At 44.1% G+C, this 25,850-nt stretch overlaps 2 protein-coding genes and 4 non-coding genes across 6 annotated transcripts in view; 5 read left to right on the top strand and 1 right to left on the bottom strand.

Annotated features, from left to right (window-relative positions):
- LOC129645570 (histone H2A type 1-H-like) overlaps window positions 1-7,182 on the top strand; it is a 39,054-nt gene extending 31,872 nt beyond the window's left edge. The window contains exon 3 of the mRNA XM_055570863.1: window positions 5,991-7,182. The gene's annotated coding sequence lies outside the window, so the exon portion shown is untranslated. The remainder of the gene's footprint in view (window positions 1-5,990) is intronic.
- TRNAS-CGA (transfer RNA serine (anticodon CGA)) lies at window positions 1,569-1,650 on the top strand. The gene has a single exon. It is a non-coding gene; the product is annotated as a tRNA-Ser (tRNA).
- Window positions 2,824-2,896, top strand: TRNAR-ACG (transfer RNA arginine (anticodon ACG)). Its single transcript has one exon. It is a non-coding gene; the product is annotated as a tRNA-Arg (tRNA).
- A 1,985-nt stretch (window positions 7,183-9,167) lies between the features above and the next one.
- On the bottom strand, window positions 9,168-9,250 carry TRNAL-UAA (transfer RNA leucine (anticodon UAA)). Its single transcript has one exon. It is a non-coding gene; the product is annotated as a tRNA-Leu (tRNA).
- Window positions 9,251-15,821: 6,571 nt separating this feature from the next.
- On the top strand, window positions 15,822-22,961 carry PRSS16 (serine protease 16). The gene is made up of 12 exons (XM_055574368.1): window positions 15,822-15,891; window positions 15,969-16,129; window positions 16,973-17,072; window positions 17,214-17,343; window positions 18,781-18,904; window positions 19,136-19,213; window positions 19,298-19,345; window positions 19,800-20,102; window positions 20,944-21,085; window positions 21,403-21,582; window positions 21,662-21,807; window positions 21,925-22,961. Exons 1-12 carry the CDS (start codon window positions 15,822-15,824, stop codon window positions 21,991-21,993), a joined length of 1,551 nt encoding a protein of 516 aa, XP_055430343.1. The 3' UTR covers window positions 21,994-22,961.
- Window positions 22,962-24,209: 1,248 nt separating this feature from the next.
- Window positions 24,210-24,283, top strand: TRNAI-AAU (transfer RNA isoleucine (anticodon AAU)). Its single transcript has one exon. It is a non-coding gene; the product is annotated as a tRNA-Ile (tRNA).
- The last annotated feature ends 1,567 nt before the right edge of the window (window positions 24,284-25,850 follow it).

Genomic DNA, 25,850 nt, shown 5'->3' on the forward strand with positions numbered 1-25,850 from the left:
GCTAAGTGGCAAAACTGGGGACAGGAAACTGGAAAGGATTTCTCATGAAAACAACTCCTGGGAAACTGTCCACTGTAAACAGAACTACACTCTGGCCAAGACAGATAATAAAAAGAAAGATATGCTACTTTCTCTGCAAAAACAAAGCAACAAAACACATACAAAGACAACTGTTAAAAATTGTATTCCTAGCCCCAAAGGAGGAAGTTTTAGCTATTTAAATTCTGCAATTTTGGACAAAATAGGCCACTGAGATTACACTGTGGAGAGAACATCCTAGAACAAATCAAGGACCTTGAAGTCAGGGTGAGTCTGACCTACTGAGCTGGTTCTGGTTGCTCACAAACAGAAGATTCAATTCAGTGTCTGAAGAACATTCCAGAACCATCTGATCTTGGATCACGTGATTCTCCCAGAGAGCCCCATGTCTCCCGTGGCCTGTGTGTCCAGGTCTAAGCTTGGACAGCATTCCAAAACCCTTTTGCCTTTCTGCCTCAGGCTTCCTGAGTGACTTCAAATCTCATCTGTGTGATTTGCTTCTTCTGAGGCTCCAAGTGAGGCCTCCTTCAGAATGCTGACTATTGCTGAGTTCCAGAAAGGAAGCTCTATTCCAGAGGAGAATTCTGGTGAGAAAAATTTTTCTCCCTTACTTCCTCATTTATAATGTTTTCTTGAGCTTTTATTTGATTTTTTAATAGATAACATCTAAAGTCTAAAGGGATATGCAGTAAATTTCTCCCTCCTGCTTTCAAAGAGTTCCACCTCCTTAGTCTCCAGCCCCTCAACTGGGAACTTTTGCCATGAGTTTACTGAATATCCTTGAGAGTTTTTTGTTTTTGTTTTTTTGTAAAATGTGTATTCAATCTAACATGAATATACCGCCAATAGTAGAATTCTACAGAGATTGCTCTGAACCTTTCATTTTATATGTATGTATATAGTAGTCTTTATCATTCTGTCTTAAATATGCATTGCATTCCACTGTGTAGTTGTGCCATTATTTATCTAATTAAGTAATTCTGACTAATTAAGTTTTTTTTCAATCCTACTATTTCAATGAATGCTTCAGAGAGTAAGTTTGAACTGTACAATATAACTCTCATGTGTTCAAGTCTATCACTTACATTTGTGGAAATGCTATAGCAAAGAGTATATATGCATTTGAAATATTGGTAGATCCTGCCCAGTTGTCCTTGTAGCCTCAAAGCATAGTGTATTTGTCTGTGGAAAACAGAAATGAATAGGATCGTAGGCACCCTTAATACGACTTACTTCATTTTGTGCCAAGTATGAAGCAAAACCAGGCAATCCATGAAAACCGTAGAAACTTTTAGAAAATCAAGGATTCTTGTGATGCTAGAATATTGACCTCTCTCAGAGGTGAGACTTCGCAGCATGGAGCCTGGCAGGATGGGGACAAGTTGGATGACGCTGAGCAGACAGATCTGATGAATACTTAAAGTAAACATACCAAATAAGCAAGAGCAGCCAAAATTGGTAGGCAGGATTGTAAATCAGGGCCCTATAACGATGTGTATTTTAATGTCCAAATAAACAATGGAAGCAGAGCTGTGATGGCCGAGTGGTTAAGGCGTTGGACTCGAAATCCAATGGGGTCTCCCCGCGCAGGTTCAAATCCTGCTCACAGCGCTATTCAGTAACTTTCTGTTCAAATGGCGAGGCAATTTGTTTTTCGCTGTGAATCTCTGCTTCAAATTTTGTTTTTAAAAACCTGTAATAAAATTCCACGCTCTGATAACAGACATGCAGGTAGCTTCCTTAAAGCGTTCTCTGGTATTTAAAAGCAACCAGCCAACCATGGAACGGGCAGGCAGGAACTATAAAGATCTAGGGTCATAAATATCCTTGTGTGTGTGTATGTGTGTGCGCGCGCGTGCGCTCTTTAAAACTGTAGAAATGAGGAAGCTGAGGCAAAAAGAAGATACACAGCTTGGGCCAAGGCAATAAATCTAACCAAGGAAGAGTACGGATAAAAGTTGTGGGCACCGTGGCTACACTTAGACCCAAACTATTGCACTTCTCGCTCAAAGGACTGCCCTCGCTTATAAACACTTCTTTATTTCCATATGCCTGTTTCGCCTACTTTGAGCCCTTAAACATTGCTGGCCAATTTGTGTAATGATGACTGATAGTTTTAAATTTTATAATTATATTAACTTTGAACGTCTAAGTTCCTATGTGAACTTAGTTCTTAAAGAGTTCACCTTTATTGAATTATTACCTTCATTTCGCCTAATTTGAGAAGGTGGGTATTTCAGAATGTCTTCTCTGATGCAGTGTCTGAAATTATTTCCTCTGGAAAGAGTTTTGGCTATTTGGAGAGTGAGATTGAAAACATATGATTAATACCTCAAGAATGTGTTTTATTCCACTTTCACTGTATCAAAATTGAAAATTCAACGGGTCATTAATAACTGATCCATACACAGCATCAGTATCTAAGTGCTAAAGAAAAATGAAATGCTTTGAGGAATGAACAGATGAAGGACTGCAGAAATTAATGAAGCGTTCGCAAGTAGAAACAATAGAAACAAGCATGTACGTAAATGAGGTTGAGGGGCCGGCAGGCGCTAACAGCTGTCGTTCTGTCACATACATGATGCTCCAAGGCAGAAAGTTCTTTCATAATTATAAATATTTTAAGTGAATGTAGCATGCAAAATGACCCTGAATATAACCCATCAGCTTTACCAGAATACACAGGTCCTTCCTGTCTAACTGATTTCCGTCTTCATCGTCAAACAACTATTTTCTCAACCATTCCAGTGAACAAAGACTAATAGAAGATGTCGACAGGAAGGGGGGCCAGTGGCGCAATGGATAACGCGTCTGACTACGGATCAGAAGATTCTAGGTTCGACTCCTGGCTGGCTCGATGCCCCTATATTTTTAGGAGGAAGGGGGAAAAAAAACTTTCTTTGTACTTTTTACAAATTGATAACAACAACAAAAAAATTATTTCTAAGTTCTTCAAATTCTTCCAAGTAAATCATCTGATCTGGTTTTTAACCATCCGTGGTACCTGCCACACAGAGCAATTTCGGCTTTTCTTTAAGTCTGAATGGATGCTTAAAGTCTGGGTGGATGCTTAAAGTATCTGTCTTCTAAAATGTCCCTTTCATCTCGTTCCTTTCAATGATACTGAGAAGGGGAGTTGACAGAAAGGTCTTTGGAAAGACAACTTCAAAAATTAAATATGGAATATTATTTGACCATAAAAAGAAATGAATTTCTGATACATGTTACACATGAAGGAACCTTGAAGATACATGTTAAGTGAAAGAAGTCAGACACAAAAAGCCATATGTTGTATGATTCCGTTTATATGAGATGTCCAGAATAGGCAAATCCAGAGACAGTAGTTGCCAAGAACTGGGGAAAGGGTACAGAGTTGATTTTTGTGTGATGGAAATGTGAAACATGATAATGATGAAGGTTGCATAACTCTGGGAATATACTCAAAAACACTGAATTGTGCACTTTTGTGTGAATCTTACAGTATATAAAGTATATCTTAATTTTTAAAAATCAAAGAAGCAAGAAAGAAAAGAAAAATATGACCAACATTTTCTTCATTAATTGTCCCCCATTGGGCAGGGTTCTCCCTCTTTAAGCTCTTCCCTGCACAATTTCTGTCTCGGAGCATGGGTCGTAGAGGGAAAATAAAGGACATCGACTGGAAAAATTGAATCTGGAAAGATGCTTCTGTGGACAGATGAAATCATAGCGTCCCCCTCAATTCAGCGATCTTGGCGAAGATCCGCCCTGACACCTGAGAAAGCTATTCAGACTCGTATCTCCCCGCCCAGGCCCGGATCTCAAAGAGAAGAGCGCTGCAGCCTCACCACCAAACTAAGAGACTATTTAGAGTTGTAAGGAATCCGAGGCAGAAATTAAACCAACAGGAAGAGGGCAAGAATGTCGAACGAGTCAAGGAAAGTAGCAGTTTGGGAGTGGTGTCTCTTTCAACAGCTTGATCTCCTTTCCAGGTGTTCCTGGGCGTGACTTTAGACGCTTGGAGCAAAGTGGAGGTGTCTGGGAAGGAAATCAAGGTGAAGATAGAAAAGAACAAAAACATGCAAAATTTCATTTGGTAGTACTTATGTATTGTGGCTCAGACGGTAAAGAATCTGCCTGCAATGTGAGAGATCCACGTTCAATCCCTGGGTCAAGAAGATTCCCTGGATGAAGGGAAAGGCTGCCCACTCCAGTATTCTTGCCTGGGAAATCCCATGGACAGAGGAGCCTGGCTGGATACAGCCCATGGGGTCGCAAAGGATCGGATACAACTGAGCGACTAACACTTTTCTTCACATCTTACGGAAGTTGATTGGCTCCGTACAATGTGCGTTCTAAGCGGTGCTGGCAATTAAAAGAATGAACCTGCCACGCGTCTACTCCTCGTTTGATATATGATCTGTTGGGCTGTTACCCAATTAAAAGGCTGAAGTGGGGGCAGAATGGGGAGGATCAGTCAGTCAGTTCAGTCGCTCAGTCGTGTCCGACTCTTTGCGACCCCATGAATCGCAGCACGCTAGTCCTCCCTGTCCATCACCAACTCCCGGAGTTCACTTAGACTCACGTCCATCGAGTCAGTGATGCCATCCAGCCATCTCATCCTCTGTCGTCCCTTTCTCCTCCTGCCCCCAATCCCTCCCAGCATCAGAGTCTTTTCCAATGAGTCAACTCTTATACAATGGCCCAAAGAATCCGGAACTTCCTGATGTAAACGCTTCTCAAAACTTGGCGGAGGAGAATCGCTAGGAGGCAGTATTATGCCCAGTTTTCTAGATTTCAACCCTCGGAGATTCTATAGTGATTCTAGGATGCAGCTCATGAATTTTTAGCAAACTGATGTTGTATTTTATTATCCTCTTTTTCCAACTAGTAACGACAGGGAACTTCCACGGTAGAAGGGGAAAATAGAGCGTCTATATGCAGAAGGGAAAAATAGAGCGTCTATATTAAAATAGAGCGTTTAATATTATTCCACGAGGCTTTAACCAAGGTAACCAACTTTTCTATTCTCAAGATTTTGGGCTGGTTTTTTTTTTTTTTTGGTTGTGGTGGAGGCTTGTTGTAAAAGGAAGTCCGTTTCAACTTCCCTTTCAAATAAACAAAAACACATTTGATATATTCATCAGATCACTCTTGGACCTAAAGGAGATAACAGGTTAGTTTCCAAAAATTTCGGGGAAGTTCTTCCCCTCCTCAAAAAAAAAAAAAAAAAAAAACAAAAACCTACAGAGATAATACTGTGAAGTATTATTTCCTTTTCCCAGAATGTTGAGTTAGGGTTAAGATGTCCTGTCCAAAACAATAGACATTAACACATGCTTCTAAATTCAGTCTATTTTTAAAAGAAAAATCGTGCAATATCTCATTAATTTTTATTGATTGCATGTCAGAATGATAATATTTGGAGCTAAAACATTAAAATTAATTCCACTTGTTTATTTCTACTTCTTAAAATATGACTACTAGAAAAATTAAACTACTCATTATGTGATATTGTTACCTCTCACATTGTCCTATGGTTGTTGATGTAGTAACATCAGTAAAGTGTGATCAATTTGCCAGGGAAGTGGTTCTTTTGAGCAGGCTCCACAGCAGTGTCATATTCCCAAGAATTTCTATTTGATTTTCACTTCAAAAAAATGTGTATTATTCTCTAGAGGCAATTTCTAGTGTGTGAAAATGGAAACTTTCTCACAATATATTTCTTTATCTGTTTTTCTTTTTCTCTATCAAAGAGGGCTAAAGAGCTTGTTTCGTAAGTAAAAGATCCTGGAATGAAATTTGGCAGAGCTCTCTTCATAGGCTTTATCAAGCCTTGTGAAAAGTGTTAGCCTTCATTTTGTTGAACACAGTCTGGGGAATTAACCTTGATCAAACCTATGTTGTCCAATTGCTGAATGATGTGGGAAACAAAGAGTCTCATGTTTACTTCATCTATGTGGTTTCTGAAGATGGCAGGCACTGGAAGTTTTATAAGAAGAGAAGTAAAGACTGAGTGAACTATGTAAAAAGTTGCATGAAAAATCATTTCACACGAGGTATGACTGAAGCACTATAAATTACTATTTGGACACCAAACAATTCAGATTCTCATTGGATGACAATGCCCCTCTCATATGCGACGGGATTATCAGTGATTTACTTTGCAATCTTCAGATATTTTGGCTTTCATCTTTGAGGTTACCATGTGAGAGTTTACAATGAGAGCTCCAGCAGTTACTAGAAACCACTGCTTTTTCTTTTTCTTTTTTTGTGTGTATAATCCCCACAACCAGTCTTAATTCTTTCTGGCATCCTAGGATATTTACCACACATGATGGTCAATAAATATTTGTGAATGGATCAGTGAATACCTAATTTCTTTTCTGTACAACTGTGGAAGTCAGTAGAATGGAGCTGTACACTGAAGATGCTGATGGCTGCACGAACTCTTAGAACCAGAAAGCTAAACTCTTTCCTCTTATTGTGTCTCTCCTGCACCCTCTACTGACAAAATTTCAGTGCCACCTGGCACAAGAAAATAAAAGTTTAAAGGGCCCAGATCCCTCTGCAAAAAAAAAAAAAAAAAATCTAAAAGGGTGAATTTGGAGCTGACAAGTGCATTAGAGAAAAAAAAAAAACCAGCACTGTTTTTCCTCCTGTATGTCTTCTTCAGTACTCACACAGAACACTTTACTTAAGACACTTCTGGCCAGTAAATATGTGGAAGCTCCTCCCCAGCCAAGCAATTTTGCAACACCAAGTGTCCTATAGTTTAACTCAATGCTGACATTATTTTTCTGGAAATAGCCTCAGATCCCAAAGCTTACGATGAGATTAGTCCCTCACTCCCATTTCAGATGCCAAAGGAACATAGTAGGTCCCCACATTATCCCAACACATAAACAGGTGGCAAATTTCAGTAAATTTTTGGAAACTAAGAGTCAAATAAATATGCTAAATTCAAACAAACACACACACAAAGAGACACAGGATGTCTTTGATAGACTAACTAGTAGACTCTATAGGGATGAGAAAAGAAATGATCAACCTGAAGGCCTAGAAACTACCCAAGCTGAAACATCAAGGAAAAAAAAATAAAAATAAGAAGCACTTTTAAGAGTTACTGATTAATACATTTGTAATGAGAATCCCAGAAGGTGAGAAGAGAGGAAAGAGCAGAAAAAATATTGGGAGAGTTAATGATCGAGTATTTTTTCCCAAGATAATGAAATACAGGTATCTCTCACTTTTCTAAAGTTCACTTTGCTGCCATTTCATTTTTAGGAAAGACCTGCTTTAGTACTTGTTTTGCTAGACAGCTTGTTAAAAAACAGAGACACTACTCTGCCCACAAAAGTCCTTATAGTCAAAGCTATGGTTTTGCCAGTAGTTTTGGATGGATGTGAGAGTTGGACCATAAAGAAAGCTGAGTGCGGAAGAATTTATGCTTTTAAATTGTAGTGTTGGAGAAGACTCTTGAGAGTCCCTTGGACTGCAAGGAGATCCAACCAGTCAATCCTAAAGGAAATCAGTCCAGAATATTCATTGGAAGGACTGATGCTGAAGCTGAAGCTCCAATACTTTGGCCATTTGATGAGAAGAGCTGATTCATTAGAAAATACCCTGATACTGGGGAAAATTGAAGGCGGGAGGAGAAGGGGACAACAGAGGATGAGATGGATGCATGGCCTCATCGACTCAATGGACATGAGTTTCAGCAAGCTCCTTGGAGATGGTTAAGGACAGGGAAGCCTAGTATGCTGCAGTCCATGGGTCGCAAAGAGTCGGACACGACTGAGCGACTGAACAGCAGCAAGTTTTGCAGGGAGCCATTGTAGAGGCTGAGCGCATCAGGAGCAGCAAGGGTGGGGCCGCCAAGCTCCTCCCCCAGGAACTATACTGTGCATCTCAGCTTCAGGCCGCCACAGCTTGGACAGTGTTTGTGAGCATCTGTGCTTTATCTCCACTAACTTTGTACATTCATATGTAAGAAGTGTCCTAAGATAATTGTTTCTTCACTTTATGCCAATTCAGCTTGTGAAATGTTTTATAGGAATGCTCTGCTTTCTGATAGTGGAGGAACCTGTACATCAAACCTCAGCTCCAAGGTCAGAGAATTCCAAGCTATCTAATTCTCTATCTATCTGAAACGGTAGACTTTTCATCAGAAATTAGGTATGCCAGAAGATAACGGAATAGCATTTGAAAGTGATGAGAGGCTACTTTTTAAAAAAATCTGTAAACTCAGAATTCTCCACCAAGCAAAAAATATTTCCCAAAGCTGAATAGGAAATAAAAGTCCTTCCTGACAAACAAAAACTGAAGTGCATTTCTATCAGACCTGCAAAACAGGAAATGTTATAAGGTGGTCTCAGGAAGAGAGAATACAAAGCAATGAATATACACAGGAATGGGTACAATAGCGGTACATATAAGGAATATTTTTCCCTATTTTAAGCACTCTAAAAATGACTGACTGCATTAGACAAAAATAGCAGTGGCATATTGTACAATAATAGCATACATGAAAACAAACTCTGTGGCAGCAATGACACACAATATAGGAAGAAGTATATTATTGCAAGCTTCTTACATTGTAAAGGAAGCAGCATAGTACAATTTGAAGGTAGATTTTGAATGATTGTAGTTGTATATAGAAAACCGTAGGGAAAACACTATTTGTTTAAGACATACAAATGATAAGGCAACACTCTAGATATAATCAAATCATATAAGATTTTCACATATTTCAAAGACATGAAGAAAGAGATAAAAGAAAGGAGAACATAGAAAGCAACTAATAAGACAGTGGATTTTTTTTTAAATACAAGTATATCATTTACATTATATCTAAATTCCCTAAATCCACCAATTATAGACAGAGCCTGTCAGATTGGATAAAAAGAGTTCAGAGTCAACTATATGCTGGACTATTATCCAAGTTTGCACAAGAAACTATCATTTCCAGATAAGATACTTGCTAAAGTAACTGGATCCCTGAGTCAGGAAGATCCCCTACAGAAGGAGTGGCTATTCACGCCAGAACACTCTACTGGGAAAATCCCATAGACAGAGGAGCCTGGCAGGCAACAGTTCCCAGAGTCGCAAAAGAATTGGACATGACTAGGCATCAACAAAACCAATTCTACCGGGAGTGGGGTTCGAACCCACGCAGACAGATGTCTATTGGATCTTAAGTCCAACGCCTTAACCACTCGGCCATCCCGATGGTGAGCACTAATACCTACAAGTCAAATATTGCTGGGTTAAAATTAATTAGGCTTTCTAAATTCCATATATATGTGTTAATATACTGTATTGGTGTTTTTCTTTCTGACTTATTTCACTCTGTATAATAGGCTCCAGTTTCATCCACATCATTAGAACTGATTCAAACGCTTTCCTTTTAATAGCTAAGTAATATTCTATTGTGTATATGTACCACAGCTTTCTTATCCACTCGTCTGCCGATGGACATCTAGGTTGCTTCCGTATCCTAGCTATTGTAAACGGTGCTGCAATGAACATTGGAGTACATGTGTCTCTTTCAGTTCTGGTTTCCTTGGTGTGTATGCCCAGCAGTATATATGGAATTTAGAAAGATGGTAACAATGACCCTATATGTGAGACAGCAAAAGAGACACAGATAAAAAGAACAGACTTTTGCACTCTGTGGGAGAAGGCGAGGGTGGGATGATTTGAGAGAATAGCATTGAAGCATGTATATTACCGTATGTGAAATAGATCATCAGTCTAAGTTCGAAGTATGAAACTGGGCACTGGGACAACCCTGAGGGATGGGATGGGGAGGGAGTTCAGGACGGGGGACACATGTACACCCATGGCTGATTCATGTCAATGTATGGCAAAAACCACTACAATATTGTAAAATAATTAGCCTTCAATTAAAATAAATAAATAAAATAAATTTAAAAATTGATTAGGCTTCCCTGATGGCTCAGATGCTAAAGAATCCTCCTGCAATGTAGGAGACCTGGAAATTAATTAGACTTTGTAGTCCCTGGAACATTATGAATAATTTTACACCCTTGAGATTGGAGAGCAAGCTTTAAAGAGAAAAAACAAATCCTTATAATGCTTCTTGGAAAAACTAATGAAACACAGTAAATCTAGTTAACATCCGTCTTATATACATCTTATATATTTTTTTTTTCTTGTGATGAAAACTTTTAGGGTCTACTCTCTTAACAACTTCCAAATATTCAATACAGTATTATTGTTAATAACTATACTACCATGGTGTACCTTACATCTCCATAACATTTCTTTTATAACTGGAAATTTGTACCTTCTGACCCCTTTCATTCCTTTAACCCATCCTCCATTCCCCTCTCAATCACCAATCTGTTCTCTGTGTCTATGAATTCGATTTTGATTTATTTTGTTTTTTGGATTCCAAATGTAAATAAAACATACAGGATTTGTCTTTTCCTGTCTCACTTATTTCACTTAGTATAATTCCCTCAAGGCTTAAATCAATGAAAGGTCATCAATAATAAAATCAGTATTTTTATTATACATTGAGATTGAAGTCACTCAGTAGTGTCCAACTGTTTGCAACCCCATGGATTGTAGCCTACCAGACTCCTCCATCCATGGAATACTGGAGTGGGTTGCCATTTCCTTCTCCAGAAGATCTTCCCAACCCAGGGATCGAACCCAGGTCTCCCACATTGTAGGCAGATGCTTTACCATCTGAGCCACCAGAAAGTCCACTATTTTTCATTACTTGGATAGTTAAACAAACAAATAATGTTTGCTTTATGCCAAAACAAAATGTTGAGAACACATACTAATCACAAACTTAGGAAAAGACTGTTCTGTAGCAGTGGTAACAAGTAGCCACCAGACCTGAATTTAAACCAATTGATCTATCCATGATAATCATTTTGTGAACGTTTGCACAACCAGTCACTGTCAACTCCTGCTTTCTGAAACGAGCCAGCCAGGATGCACTTACTTCAGTAAACATCCCTTTGAGTACCAACCAAACAACGTCTCTCCAGAAGAACCATGCTTCCACAGAATATGTCAACCCACTGACCCTCTGAAAGTCGACCCTAAGCCCCCTCTCAGAAAATATCAGTCATCAGCTCTTTCAAAGGATGGTGCCTTACCAGCACTGCTCCCTCCTTAAATGAACATAGGCTTTGGATTTCAAGCAGTGAATGGTGAAAATGCCCCTTTGCCAAATTTGAAATGCTGAAATTTCATTTTTTGCTGGGACTGTGTTTGCTGGGGGCAGGGGTGGAGGAGAAGGAAGGTAGTGTCACTGCTGAAGAACAAATGAAGTCAACATTCATTCCCAAGTTGATGTCTGTGATGTTATCTCCAATTTGTTAGGTGACTGCAGCAAAATTAATCAGTTCAGTTCAGTTCAGTTCAGTCGCTCAGTCATGTCCAACTCTTTGCAACCCCATGAATTGCAGCACGCCAGGCCTCCCTGTCCATCACCAACTCCCGGAGTTCACTCAAACTCACGTCCATTGAGTTGGTGATGCCATCCAGCCATCTCATCCTCTGTCGTCCCCTTCTCCTCCTGCCCCCAATCCCTCCCAGCATCAGAGTCTTTTCCAATGAGTCAACTCTTCGCATGAGGTGGCCAAAGTACTGGAGTTTCAGCTGTAGCATCATTCCTTCCAAAGAAATCCCAGGGCTGATCTCCTTCAGATTGGACTGGTTGGATCTCCTTGCAGTCCATGGGACTGCCAAGAGTCTTCTCCAACACCACAGTTCAAAAGCATCAATTCTTTGGTGCTCAGCCTTCTTCACAGTCCAACTCTCACATCCATACATGACCACTGGAAAAACCATAGCCTTGACTAGATGGACCTTTGTTGGCAAAGTAATGTCTCTGCTTTTGAATATGCTATCTAGGTTGGTCATACCTTTCCTTCCAAGGAGTAAGCGTCTTTTAATTTCATGGCTGCAATCACCATCTGTAGTGATTTTGGAGCCCAGAAAAATAAAGTCTGACACTGTTTCCACTGTTTCCCCATCTATTTCCCATGAAGTGATGGGACCGGATGCCATGATCTTCGTTTTCTGAATGTTGAGCTTTAAGCCAACTTTTTCACTCTCCTTTTTCACTTTCATCAAGAGGCTTTTTAGTTCCTCTTCACTTTCTGCCGTAAGGGTGGTGCCATCTGCATATCTAAGGTTATTGATATTTCTCCTGGCAATCTTGATTCCAGCTCATGCTTCTTCCAGCCCAGGGTTTCTCATGATGTACTCTGCATATAAGTTAAATAAGCAGGGTGACAATATACAGCCTTGACGTATTCCTTTACCTATTTGGAACCAATGTGTTTTTCCATGTCCAGTTCTAACTGTTGCTTCCTGACCTGCATATAGGTTTCTCAAGAGGCAGGTCAGGTGCTCTGGTATTCCCATCTCTTTCAGAATTGTTCACAGTTGATTGTGATCCACACAGTCAAAGGCTTTGGCATAGTCAATAAAGCAGAAATAGATGTTTTTCTGGAACTCTCTTCCTTTTTCCATGATTCAGCGGATGTTGGCAATTTGATCTCTGGTTCCTCTGCCTTTTCTAAAACCAGCTTGAACATCTAGAAGTTCACGGTTCACGTATTGCTGAAGCCTGGCTTGGAGAATTTTGAGCATTACTTTACTAGCGTGTGAGATGAGTGCAATTGTGCGGTAGTTTAAGCATTCTTTGGCATTGCCTTTCTTTGGGATTAGAATGAAAACTGACCTTTTCCAGTCCTGTGGCGGTAGTTTGAGCATTCTTTGGCATTGCCTTTCTTTGGGATTAGAATGAAAACTGACCTTTTCCAGTCCTGTGGCCACTGCTGAGTTTTCCAAATTTGCTGGCATATTGAGTGCAGCACTTTCACAGCATCATCTTTCAGGATTTGAAATATTCAGTTAGTAAGTAACAAAAACCTTGCAGTGGCCCGTATGGGGACTGAACCCACATCCTTGGTGTTATTACCACCATGCTCTAACCAACTAAGCTGCATAGTCAGCTGGCAAAGAAACCTTTTCATACAAAAGTAATACAAAGATTCAGATTCTGGTACCTGCTTTAAAATAATACATCAACAAATTGGACAAGATAGAGAGAAATAAATTCCCAGAAACATACAATCTACTGGGACTGAATACTGATGAAACAGAAAATCTGAACAGCCCTATTACTAGCAAGAAGTTGAATAGGTAATCAAAAACCTCCCAACAAACAAATGTCTAGGACCAGTAGCTTCACTAATAAATTCTACCAAACATTCAAAAAATTAAGACCAATCCTTCTCAGACTCATCCAAAAAATCAGAGAGGGGGAAATTCTTCCAAACACATTTTACAAGACAAGCATTGCCCTGATACCTAACAAGGAAAAGGATGTTACCTCACATACTGAGGAATGGAATGCTGACTTATACATGACTTTGCATGAACTTTATGTTAACTAGAACAGCCTGTCTTGTGGCCGATCAAAAATATCTGGTATACTTTGCTTTAATCATTAAAGAAGAGTGCATTGTCCAGAAGTAAAATATGTCTGCTTTGAAAATAGAGGTAAAGCTAAGTGATTTCTGTGATAGTCTAAGTCAGAGATGCTGGTGGCTAAAAGAAGATGATAGCACTGGAGGTGGAAAGAAGTTGCTGGATTGTAGATAAACTTTGAGTAAAACCCCATCAACATTGGTTGATGGATTTTTCATTCACTTAACATTTATTGATTGCCCACTGTGTACACTCTTCTAAGAACCAGGCACTGAACAATGGACAAAGGATATGAAAAATCCATGGCCCTATGGAGCTTACTATTCTCATCTGGGAGACAGATGATGAACTATATAAATAAAATACTTATACTTCTGATAATGATACCTTGCTATGAAGAAGAGTAAAGAATAAAGGAGATTTAGTGGTTTGACCTTTTCTCCCCCCCATTTGGCTGCTGCTGCTGCTGCTAAGTCGCTTCAGTTGTGTCCGATTCTGTGCGACCCCATAGACGGCAGCCCACCAGGCCCCGCGGTCCCTGGGATTCTCCAGGCAAGAACACTGGAGTGGGTTGCCATTTCCTTCTCCAATGCATGAAAGTGAAAAGTGAAAGTGAAGTCGCTCAGTCGTGTCTGACCCTCAGCGACCCCATGGACTGCAGCCTTCCAGGCTCCTCCATCCATGGGATTTTCCAGGCAAGAGTACTGGAGTGGGGTGCCATTGCCTTCTCCGCCCCATTTGGACCCTTTTATTAATACCTTCTTAACATTTTAAAATATTCCTACTCATGAACACAGGATAACATTTACTTAGATCTTCTTTAATTTCAATGTTCTGTTGTTTTCAGGGTACATGTCCTAAACGTCCTTGGTTAATTTATTCTTGAGTATTTTTTTCTTTTCCATACTCATGTAAATGGAAGTGTTTTCTTCATTTTAGCTTTGGATTAGGGCAGTGCTTTGAACCAAAGACATGAGTAGGAAGAGGCAGAGAATGGTGGTTAACACCATGTAGAAACAGCCTTTAAAATGTGACAAAACCTCCTCAGGGTCACTGAACTAGAAAGCGGCAGGTCGAGGATGCTTCCCCAGCGCCTTCTGCGGACTTCTGAGCTCGAAGCTGTCCTGCCTCCCTGCTCTGGCCTCTGTGGATGTAGATGCTTCAACCAAGCGCCTCCCACTTGTTTGTTTTTCTGTCTCTTATTGGTCAAGATGCTCCGGAGGAGGATTTTTTAACCTGCTTCCTCGTTATTGCCAAAGATGGCTGTTTCATCCTCACCTCTATTTTCTTATGAGGACCCTACTGTTACCCTGGGCTCTCTGCCCGATTCCTGGTCCCGTTTGCCAGAAAATTACTACAAGCAACTTCGTAGGCACGCAGCGTCCTCCGCTCCTACCCAGGCGCACTGGATTAGAGTCTCTGGAGTAGGGCCAGAAATCTGAATGTGTAACAGGCTCCCTAGGTAACTGTAATGTTCTTTGGGGCTGGCGAGCTCAGGTTTGACAATTTTTAAAGAGATGACCACGGAAGACCCTTTCTGGACTCTGAATAGCGATCTTACTGAGGTGAGGGAGGAAGCCATGAAGATTTATGGAGAAATAGGAATAGATAGAGTTGAGAGGAGCAGGGGCAAGCATTCTGAGGCAGGAGTAATATTCTGCTGCTGCAGAAATATTCAAAGTGCTATAAGGGATCTAAGGAAAGTGGTGAGATTGTGGATCAGAGGGTGGGGGTGAGATTGATAGGGAGCAGGGAAAAAAGGGGAGACTGGAAAATAGACATGCCAAGACTGAAAGAGAGAGAGAGACAAAAGAGAGAGAGAGACGAAAGAGAGAGGCTGAAGTAGAGAGAAGATGGAAAGAGAATTGTGGAACAAAGAGACAAACAGACTGAATATTGGGGCAAATGAGGGGGACTGAAAGTATGCTGGAGGGTGGGGTGGGGGAAAGAGGGGCTCCTGAGGTAGAAAGAGATGGCCCCTGAAGGAGAGGGGAGAGTGAGGCACAGGTATGGAGACTGAGGGCCAGAGGGAAGGGAGATCAAGGGACAAGAGAGGAGAAAATCAAGAGCAGAGAGAGAATTGGATATCCAGGGGCCACAGCCACAGGGCTCTATATACAGACTCTGGCGTCCCTACCTTGCTTGAATGGTTCCAACAGAAGCTTGACCTGTTCCAGGACAGGAGTCTGCAAACATACCTGAGCTCCTGATCAAAGACTATAAATTGAAAGGCCAGCCCTTGGGACAATAGAGGAAGTCTTGAGTGAGTGGAAGGAACATAGCCCCTAGAGCCCTCCCACAAAGGACTGGACAGCATGGACATCGGGCCTATACCATGGCTGGGCCCTCTGCTCCTGGTTTCCCTCTGGGCATCCTCAGCTCCAGGTAGGAGGATCCTGAGAGTCAGGCCGGGGCCCCCTTGGGGAGCCCCGGCCTGACTCTTTCCCCTGCACGTCCCACAGCTTCCCTCCTTCGGCGCCTTGGTGAGCACATCCTGAGGTTTCAGGAGAGCTCAGCCTTGGGCCTGGGCCTGGGCCCAGATTCTGTGACCCTCCCAAAAGAGGGGTGGTTGGAGCAGCCACTGGACCCCTTCAATGCCTCTGACAGACGCTCCTTCCTGCAGGTAAGGCCAGGAGAGCGGAGATCCACTGTCCACCCTACTCCCTTCTCAGTCTCCCTACTCCACCCCTCAGTCTCTGCTTTCTATTCCTATCTCTACACCTCTGTCACCTCGTTCTCTCCCCATCAGTCTTACCTGATATCTGCTGTCAGTATCCCTATGGCCCTTTAGTCTAGCCCCTCTGTTTCTTAGATTTGCCCTCTATCCCCCAGTCTCCCCTTCCTTTCTTTAGCCTCCCACTTTTTTTGGTCCTTGGGTCCTATCCTTCAGTCTTTCCTTTTCCCTGTCATTCACTCTCACTCCCTCATTGCGCCTCAACTACCACCCCCCTTCTCCCTGTCCTTCAGATTAATCACCAAATGCACCACCAAGTCTCAATATGGAGCAAAATCTGGACCAGCTTTGGAACCAGACCTGGCTCACAAAAGGCACTTGAAGATATGTATTGAATGAATGAACAGATTTACCACTTTTATACCTACTCTTTTACACTTGCTCTCCCCACAGTCTCCAAAGGTCATCTCATACAGGCCTTATTTCTAAATCCACCTGCATTCATTAATTATTCTACAATAATTATCTCAATATAGAGCAAGTGCCTACCACTTCCTAGCCACTATTCTTGACCCTGGGATTATCAGAGTGAAAGAGCTGGAAAAAATATCTGCCCTTGTAGATATTACATTCTAGATGAGGAGACAAACAGGAGAGAAATGAACATGTAACTAAACAAGTCAATGTCAGATAAAAAAGATCCATTAGGGAAAGAGACCAGAATGAACAGGGAATAAAGAGTAGGTCAGAACTCTCACGATTCCATTTCTTCCTCCCCATCCCACCTCTTAGCGGTACTGGGTAAATGACCAACATTGGACCAGCCAAGATGGACCTGTATTCCTGCATCTGGGGGGTGAAGGCAGCCTTGGACCTGGTTCAGTGATGAGAGGTAAGAAGCAAGCATGAGGAAAGACAGGGGGAAGCTGGTGGAGGTGAGAAAGGGGAGTTGTATACTGTGAAGTGTTGTAAAGCCTGAGGTTTGCAAGAGTTGACACCCACCTCACACATATCCCCTTTGGACTCTTCACAGGGCACCCTGCAAATCTGGCCCCAATCTGGGGGGCCCTGGTGATAAGTCTGGAACATAGATTTTATGGCCTGAGTATACCTGCTGAGGGGCTGGACATGGCCCAGCTCCGCTTCTTGTCCAGCCGCCATGCGTGAGTGGGGGTAGGGGATGTTTGGGGTCATGGGACTGAGGATGACTATATTTTGGCTTCTCTACATCTTTGTCTCTTCTTCCATTGCCCAAAGTTGACCTCTGAGTCCCTGTCCCATGTTTTCTTCTCTGTCTTTCAGTGTTTTATTCTTTCTTTTTCTGTCTCTCCATCTCTCTCCCTCCCTATCCTTTATTTCTCCACCTCTTCCACTGTATTCTTATCTTTTGCTATCACACTATGACCTGCTGGTCCAGACTACCAGACCTGCTGGTCCAGACTACCAGAATCCCTTACGTGGATGACACAGCTTCCTCACTGGTCTCCTTGTTTCTGTCCTTGATCCCATCAGTCTATTCTCCAGATGAAGAGCCAGAGTGATCATTAGACCACAATCCAGATCATCTCTCATCCTGGCTCAAATCCCTCACATGTCTCTCATCGCACTCAGAGCAAAGAAAAACCTTTGCAACATCTCCTCCACCAGCCTCTGGATCTGCTTTGGAAGCTCCTATGCTGGCTTTGGAGGCTCCCCAGTTAGCTCTCTGGCCTCTCTCTCCCTCTTACTGGGCTCCAGGTACACTGAAGTCCTTGCTGTTCTCCAGACTTGCAGGCACATCGCTTCCTTGAGCCCCAGGACTTATCTCTCCCTTTTCTGCTTTCTATCTCTGTATCTGTCTGTAATCAGTCTGACTTTCTCTGCCTCACTCTTGTCTCCATATTTCTGTGTCCCCATCTGTATCACACTGCCTGTATATTCCTCTCTGTCTCTTAATCTTTTCACAAGCTAAACTAGTTTCCAACTGCAGTAGGATGACACTAACTACAAACTGTTTCACAAAGGTTAGGGAGAGGAGAAAGCATTTGGGATTAAAAAAAAAAAAGATGCTAGGGTATTCCCTGGTGATTAGGTGATGAGGGCTTCATGATTCCACTGAAGGGGTCATGGGTTCAATCACTGCTACTTGGGGAACTAAAATCCCAGAAGCCTTGTGGTACTGCCAAAGGGAAAGAAAAAAAGGAAGGATGTTAGATATATTCCAATATCTCTGTCTCTTTCTAATCGTGTCTCTCTCTCCACCAATACCTCCTAACCTATCCAGCCTAGGCCCCCTCCTCTTCCTGAGTAGCTCTCTTTGATAGTCACCAATCCCTCCTATAATTTAGATTTTCACCTAAACTGTCTTGAAGATTTTTCTTCTCCCACCTAGTCTGGAAGTGAAGAGTGGAAGCTTTCCAAATGAGTCGCCCCTGATCTAGGCACTTGTGCGGAAATGAGTGTGTAGGTATGGGGAATCCTCAGAAATACCTCATGAGAAAAAAACCCTAGCTTCTGGCCAGGCTCTCTCCATTCTTGTCTCTGGATCCCCGCCTGTAAGTCGGGGAATCTTCAGGGATTCCTACCCATGGGAACCGACTCAGCCTCTCCTCTGACCCTAGGCTGGCGGATGCGGCCTCTGCCCGCCTCACACTCTCCCGCCTCTTCAACGTCTCCTCCACCAGCCCCTGGATCTGCTTTGGAGGTTCCTATGCTGGCTCCCTGGCTGCCTGGGCCCGGCTAAAGGTCCTGGGACCCCTCTGGGTGGACTGGGGAAAGGAACTTGGACTGCGAGGTCCATAACTCAGATAATAGGAAAACCTCCTTCCAGACCCTCCTCCCTCCATCCCCCATCCCAATCTGCCTTCATAAGAGTTCAGTGTGTAGAAGATCACACAACGAGTGAGTGACACAGGGGCGGGCAGATATGGGATCCCAGTCCTTCAGCCCCCAGGCTGATAACTTGTTCTCCCTCAGTTTCCCCATCTCTTTTTTGCCTCCATCGCCTCTTCCGCTCCGGTGCGGGCCTTACTGGATTTCTCCAAGTATAATGACGTAAGGATGGCGGGCGGTGGGCCCGGGGGGAGGAAGGCCTCGGTGGTGCGAGTCACCTGATATTCTTCCGCGACCGGACTTTAGGTGGTGTCTAGAAGCCTAATGAACACTGCGATTGGCGGATCCCTGGAGGTATGAGTTGGGGCCCAGTCGGAGGGGGATAGGGAAAGATAAAAGGCCTTGAGGATGGGGGCCAGAGAAAACGGCTGAAGCTTGCAAGGTGTTGGGGTCTCAGAGACTTGGGAGCCCCGAGAGGTGGGTGAATTTGGGAAGAAGGCGAGAGCTGAAGATGGGTCTGGGTACCAAGAAAGGAGAACCCAACAGGGGCGGAGCTGATACGGGGGCGGGGCCTGGGGACGGACGACCCTATCAGGAGGCTGTATTCGTCTGGGCGGGGCCTGGGTGGGACGGCCCGGAGGAGGAGCCGGAAGAGGGCGGGGCCTCGAGCAAGAGCGAGTTTCAACTGCCCCCTGTATGAATCTCAATGTGGAAAAGTGGGGAGCCCAGGGAGGATGAGGGTCACGGAAAGGGAAAGGCCGAACCCCGGGCCCAAGTCTTCACCAACGCTGCCTCTCGCTCTCCGCAGTGCCGGGCGGCGGCGTCCGCAGCCTTTGCGGAGGTGGAGCGGCGGCTGCGCGCGAGCGGGGGGGCTCGGGCAGCGCTGAGCGTGGAGCTGGGAGCGTGCGGGTCCCTGGAGCGCGCTGAGGACCAGGCAGAGCTTCTGGGGGCGCTGCAGGCACTCGTGGGAGGTGCGGTGCAGTACGATGGGCAAGCTGGAGCGCCCCTGAGTGTGCGACAGCTCTGCAGACTCCTCCTCGGGGATCGGGGCAACTGCAAGGGCAACTGCAGCGGCCCTGCACCCTACCGCGGGCTTCGTCGGGCAGTGCAGGTGAGAACCCCAAGCACCGCCAAGAATGAGCAGAGCAAGGTTTCCTGCTCCACCTCCGCTGTGTGAACTTGGGCAAGCGTAAACCCTTCTGCACCTTAGTTTCCTCGTCTGTAAAATGGGTATTACATCTCAAAAGGACCTCGGAGGTGAAATGAGGTAGGAGCAGTATGCCCTAGGGAACAGGGAGCCCGGAGCACAGTAGGCAGATGTTAGCGACTGTGCTTACTATTTTGCCTACATTGTTCTGTCCTCTTTCTGGGGCCTGCAAGAGAGTCTGGCACACAGCAACCTCTCAAATAGTATTTGTAGAATGAAGGAAAAACATTAGTCCAGGGGACACAGTTGTCCTCGGGACACAGTTCTCCTAGAGACCGGGGCTCCTAGCCTCAGACTCCCTCGGACTCCCAGCCTGTACAATCCAGCTATCACTTTTCCATCGATGTCTGCACCAAATGCTGTGCGGTGTGTTTCACATATATTATCTCATTGAATTCTTAAAATAGTTCTAGGAAGTAAACACTACTATTGTCCCCACACACAACTGAGGAAACTCAGACCTAAGATATTCTCACTTGCCCAAGATCAACTTTACAGGTGAGAAGTTCCTAGTCATCTAGCACCTTAATTTCTAACCCATAGGGACCTAGGTCCCCAGCAACTCTGACCAGTGACCCCAGGAAAACTCAGAAACTCACTCTTCTGACTTCTGACTTTGGCCCATAGGGACCATTGGCTCCAGGCCCTGCCCTGGCTTGATGGCCCGGGGGTGGACCGGGGTGGGGGGGGGCCGGGGTGGGCAAGGAATGTATGTCTGCATATACGTATGTGTATTGTCCTTTAGGTTGTCACACACAGCCTGGGTCAGAGGTGTTTAAGCATTCCTCGAGCAGAGACAGTGGCACAGCTGAGGGTCACAGAACTCCAAGTGTCCAGCGTGGGTGACCGGCAGTGGTTGTACCAAACTTGTACCGAGTTCGGCTTCTGTGAGTGACTGGCCAAACTCTCACCTCCAAAATATACGGTCTCTGCTGTGTCCAGACAAGCCATCTCAAGGTGGTCCAGGCTCATTATGCTCCTTCTGAGACACCTCCAACCTCACTCCAGACATTTTTATATCAAGCTCTGATCATTCTAGGCCATCAGTGTCTTGGGCTGAGTGCGTCTCTGAGAGGACCCTGAACTCACTGAAGGGAGGGTCTGGAACTGTCTCAGTCATCACTGGGGAGAGCTCTGTACATGATTATTAAAGAGGTAGGGGGCTGGCTATATACTCCACATTGATGAATCCCTCTCTCCACAGACGTCACCTGTGAGGTCCCCGGGTGCCCTTTCTCCCAGCTCCCAGCTCTGCCCTCCGAGCTTGAGCTATGTGAACAGGTGTTTGGGCTTTCAACCTCATCTGTAGCTCAGGCTGTGGCCCAGACCAACTCCTATTATGGTGGCCAGACCCCAGGAGCCACCCAAGTGCTATTTATTAATGGTGAGTGTGCCGTCAGAACTTGACTCCTTAGCGTCTACCTGGCTGTGGCTCAACACACCATCCTCTCCTTTCTTTCCAGGGGATACAGACCCCTGGCATGTGCTAAGTGTGACACAGCCTTTGGGACCCTCCGAGCCAGCCCTTCTCATCCCTAGTGCTTCTCATTGCTTGGACATGGCACCTGAGAGACCCTCAGATTCCCCGAGCCTCCGCCTTGCGCGACGGGTAAGAGAGAAAAAGCTCTCAGTGATTTGCATTATCATTTGCATGCTAATTAGCATGTTCCTGCTCTCTACTAGTGCTGGAGTCTGAACTGTCCAAATTCTCCCCACCTCTCTCCAGAAAATCTCCCAGCAGCTGCAGACCTGGCTTGGGCTGGCAAAGAAGAGCCAAGTTAGGGGTGCTGTCTGAATCCTACACCCTCACCAACTCCAGAAGGGCTACTTCAGTCCTGGATGTATCCATTTATTCGACAAGAAAAGGCAACTTGTTCTGAAAGAGGAAATTCCCAGGAATTCATATTTAGCAACTGTCCTGCATAAAACCATCCTATGTCTGCAAAATCCTCACTCCTGACTAAAAGTGCTTTGTTACAAAGAGTTATATAAATTAAGTGATTATTCTCAATGTTCTGTCATTTTTGTTCAGTCACAAAGCCGTGTCCGACTCTTTGGGACCCTGTGAACTGTAGCCTGCCAGGCTCCTCTGTTCATGGAATTCTCCAGACAAGAATACTGAAGTGGGTTGCCATTCCCTTCTCCACAACTCAATGTGAATATTATTTTAAATGTCAAATAAACACGGCTCTTTACGCTCATCTCCTCCCCCTGAAAATCAGCTTCAGGCTCAAATTCTGTTCAAGTACTGGGCTGGGTGCCTTGCTGCCTGTCTGTCTCTGGACTTCAGACCCTGACCTGTCTCTGCTTCTCACTGTTGCTCTCACTGGACCCCCCTCCCACAGTCTCCTCCTGCCTGAACTCTCTCTGGCTCTAACTGTCTCTCAATCTGCTCCTGTTTCTCTGAATATCTTCATTTCTGTCTCTCTCTGTGTCTTAGTCTGGTTCTCTTTCTTGCTCTTCGTCTCTGTCTCGGCCCTTGTTGCTCATTCAGTATCTCTCTACTTTCCTCCCCTCTTGCTTGCTCTGTCCTTACTTATCTCCATTGCTCTATTTCTGTCTCTCATTTTTGGTCTCTGCGTCCCTTTAGTCCCTGTGTTTCTCACTCTCTCTCGGCCCCTATTCCTCTGTCTTCAGACTTTCCCTGTCCTTTGCTATCTTCTCAATCTTGCTTTCTCCGTGAGGCTCAGTTTCTGTCTCTTAGGCTCTTCCTCATTGTCTCTACTGCTCTTCTTGTCACTTCATCCTTGTCTTTCTCTGTCTTTCTTTTAGTTTTCCTTCTTTTTCACTCACCAACCTTTTCCCGTAATCAAATGTCTCTCTTGGGCAAGTCCAGCTTCCAATCCAAGGGGTTTAGGGTTCTGATCAAGCCTTCCTGCTGAGCACACCTCCAAGCTCTGAGAGATTGGACCCAGTCTCACGGGGGCCCACATTAAAGTAACCTTTGATCTCCCAGTTCAAAAAAGAAGGGGTGAGTTATATTGCATGAACAATATCATGTTCACAGGTGGGTTCAACCCTCACCAGGACCAGGAGTTAGCCAGTCAAGTGGCCCGAGTGCCTCTGGGAAGCTGGGAAGTGGAGGGAAAGTAAAGACGAGTGGGGTGAGGGGAGGGATGGGCAGGAGTGTGGAAATACAGGCATAAGGCCCATTCTGTGAGGGGTTGTTCCCTGCCTTTCTTGACTCCAAACCCTGAGGAGTAACACTGTTCTCTCTTCTGAGGATCAGTCCTAGCGCAGATCACAGGTGCTGCTGCTGCTGCTGCTGCTAAGTCGCTTCAGTCGTGTCCGACTCTGTGCGACCCCATAGACGGCAGCCCACCAGGCTCCCCCGTCCCTGGGATTCTCCAGGCAAGAGCCCTGGAGTGGGTTGCCATTTCCTTCTCCAATGCATGAAAGTGAAAAGTGAAAGGGAAGTCGCTCAGTCGTGTCCGACTCACAGGTGCTACCCTGTAACAAACGCTGCTCTTGAACCACAGCCCCTCATGTTGAGGTCTAGCCTCAGTGATTCCCATCATCATTTAACGTGTGCACCATGGTCTGACAGTCTTGGGTGCTCGATTCCTGCCGAGAGATGAAAAAAGGAGGTCTACCCTCCAATCTTCACTTCCTCTTGATTTTCCTCCTACTTTGCTGGATACTTATTTGCAAACGTCTCCATTTATTACTTAATGGCTTTGGGGTTGGTCCTGGGCTACCTCGTCTCCTCAAGTAGTCTCAGAGCCTCCCTATCAATGTGGCTGTGGTGCCAGGCCTAGCTCTCAGGCAGGTTTGCCACAGTTTTGATTACCTCAGTCCTCAGGAAACAGAGTTCATTCACGCCAAATACTAAGAATTCCTCTTTGTTTTCCCCTAATTCCACGATGGGGGAGAGGAAGAAGGCGATTTCTTCTTTCTTTGAGTATTAGTTTGTGGTCGTTTGTTCACTGTGTTCCTTTTCCAGCTCCCGGAAAAGCCGTATTGATTGCTTTTCTTTTAATAGCATAAACACGATCTCACACTCGTGTGTCTGGCCGGTTAGCTCAGTTGGTTAGAGCGTGGTGCTAATAACGCCAAGGTCGCGGGTTCGATCCCCGTACGGGCCAGGCTGTGTGAAGACCACCATTTTATTACACTTACACACAGAAGGTGACGGTTCATCCCTTTTAGGTTCACCGCTTATATCCCAGTTCATGTCTGGGACACGAAACTCTCGCGGAGAACTTTAACTGGAATCGTACATCTTTCGTCCTGTTTGACTCGCATCTGCAGGACGAAAGGATAGCAGTCCGTGACCCAGCAAGACACAGAGCGTCGCTTTGGCACATTTTGATCCACGGGGTAACTGATTCCAGCAAAGAAACTGACCTTACTGGATTATTTTCCTCCTAAAATAGACTATGAAACCATCTACACTTTCTACATTTCCACACTTGAGTCTTAACTAGATCAGCAAAAGATGAAACAAGGTTTTTCAAATGCTATGTGAAAAAACTCTATTGATACAAACACAGCAGGAAAGAAGCAGTTTTGTCAGCTGTCTCTTTATGAGCTGGAAAGAGCCATCAATGGCCAAACCTGCAACTTTGAACAACAAATAATATAGTTTGAGATAATGATGCAAACTAAGTATAAAATATGTATTCATGAGTCCGTACTGTTATAAATCAGTGATTAAATAAATAAATCAATGAATACAGGAGAAGGGATGTATTTTTCTTACTGATGCATTCCAACTAAGGTAAGAAACTATTCCCCACCCAGCCACCAGGAGATGGAGCTTTAACCTCTCCCTTCTGGAATATGGGCCACCCTGACTGACTAGCTTCTAAATATCCAGGAAGAAGTAGGAAAACATAGGAAGAAACTTCACCAGGGAGAAAAATGGCAAACACTCCCTTAAAAGTGATCAAGGTTGGCATCACTAATGGTAAGCTATCCTCCTACCAAGTCACATCTGATAGGAAGTGATGGGACAAGTACTTCATCTCTGTGGTCTCGTCCAGAAACCTGTAGCCCCAGGCCTTCGTGTGAAAACTATCAGACAAACCTAGACTGGAAGATAGTCATAAAAATACCGGATAAAAATAATTCATCCGCACCAAGAAACAATCACAGACCAGAGGAGGCTGAATGCAATGTGGGATCCCGTGGGTTGGGGGGGGGGGGGACATTAGTGTAAGAACAGATGTGACACACACAAATACATGAGTTTAGTTATTATTGAAGTATCAATGTTGGTTTCTTGGCTTTAATAAAGGTACCGTGGTAACCCAAGAAGCTAATTAAAGGAAACTCTGAAATGGGTACAAAGAAACTCTATTGTTTTTGCAACTTTTCTAAATATACTCCAAAACAAAAATTTGTGTTTCAAAATTCGCATAGGAAATGTGTCTGTTTCCCACCACTTAAATCAGAGTTGAGACAAATGCCTGGTGGGCAGTAGGTCCATGACAGGCAGTTCGTAAAAGCTGAAGGAATGTGATTGATGTCTTCTTTGGGGAAGGACATGCAGAGATATTTACATGGTGACCTGTGCAAGATGGTACATGCTGCAGATTATTCTCCCAGAGTCCCATTCCCACACTGAAATGCAAACCAGACCAATGACATTCGTCTTCAGCCTGTAAAAGACATCTGAAATGGAGCTATACGGTGTATGTTGAACTTGAA

Source organism: Bubalus kerabau, chromosome 3 (genome assembly GCF_029407905.1).
Source record: "Bubalus kerabau isolate K-KA32 ecotype Philippines breed swamp buffalo chromosome 3, PCC_UOA_SB_1v2, whole genome shotgun sequence".
In the NCBI taxonomy this organism is placed as follows: Eukaryota; Metazoa; Chordata; class Mammalia; order Artiodactyla; family Bovidae; genus Bubalus; species Bubalus kerabau.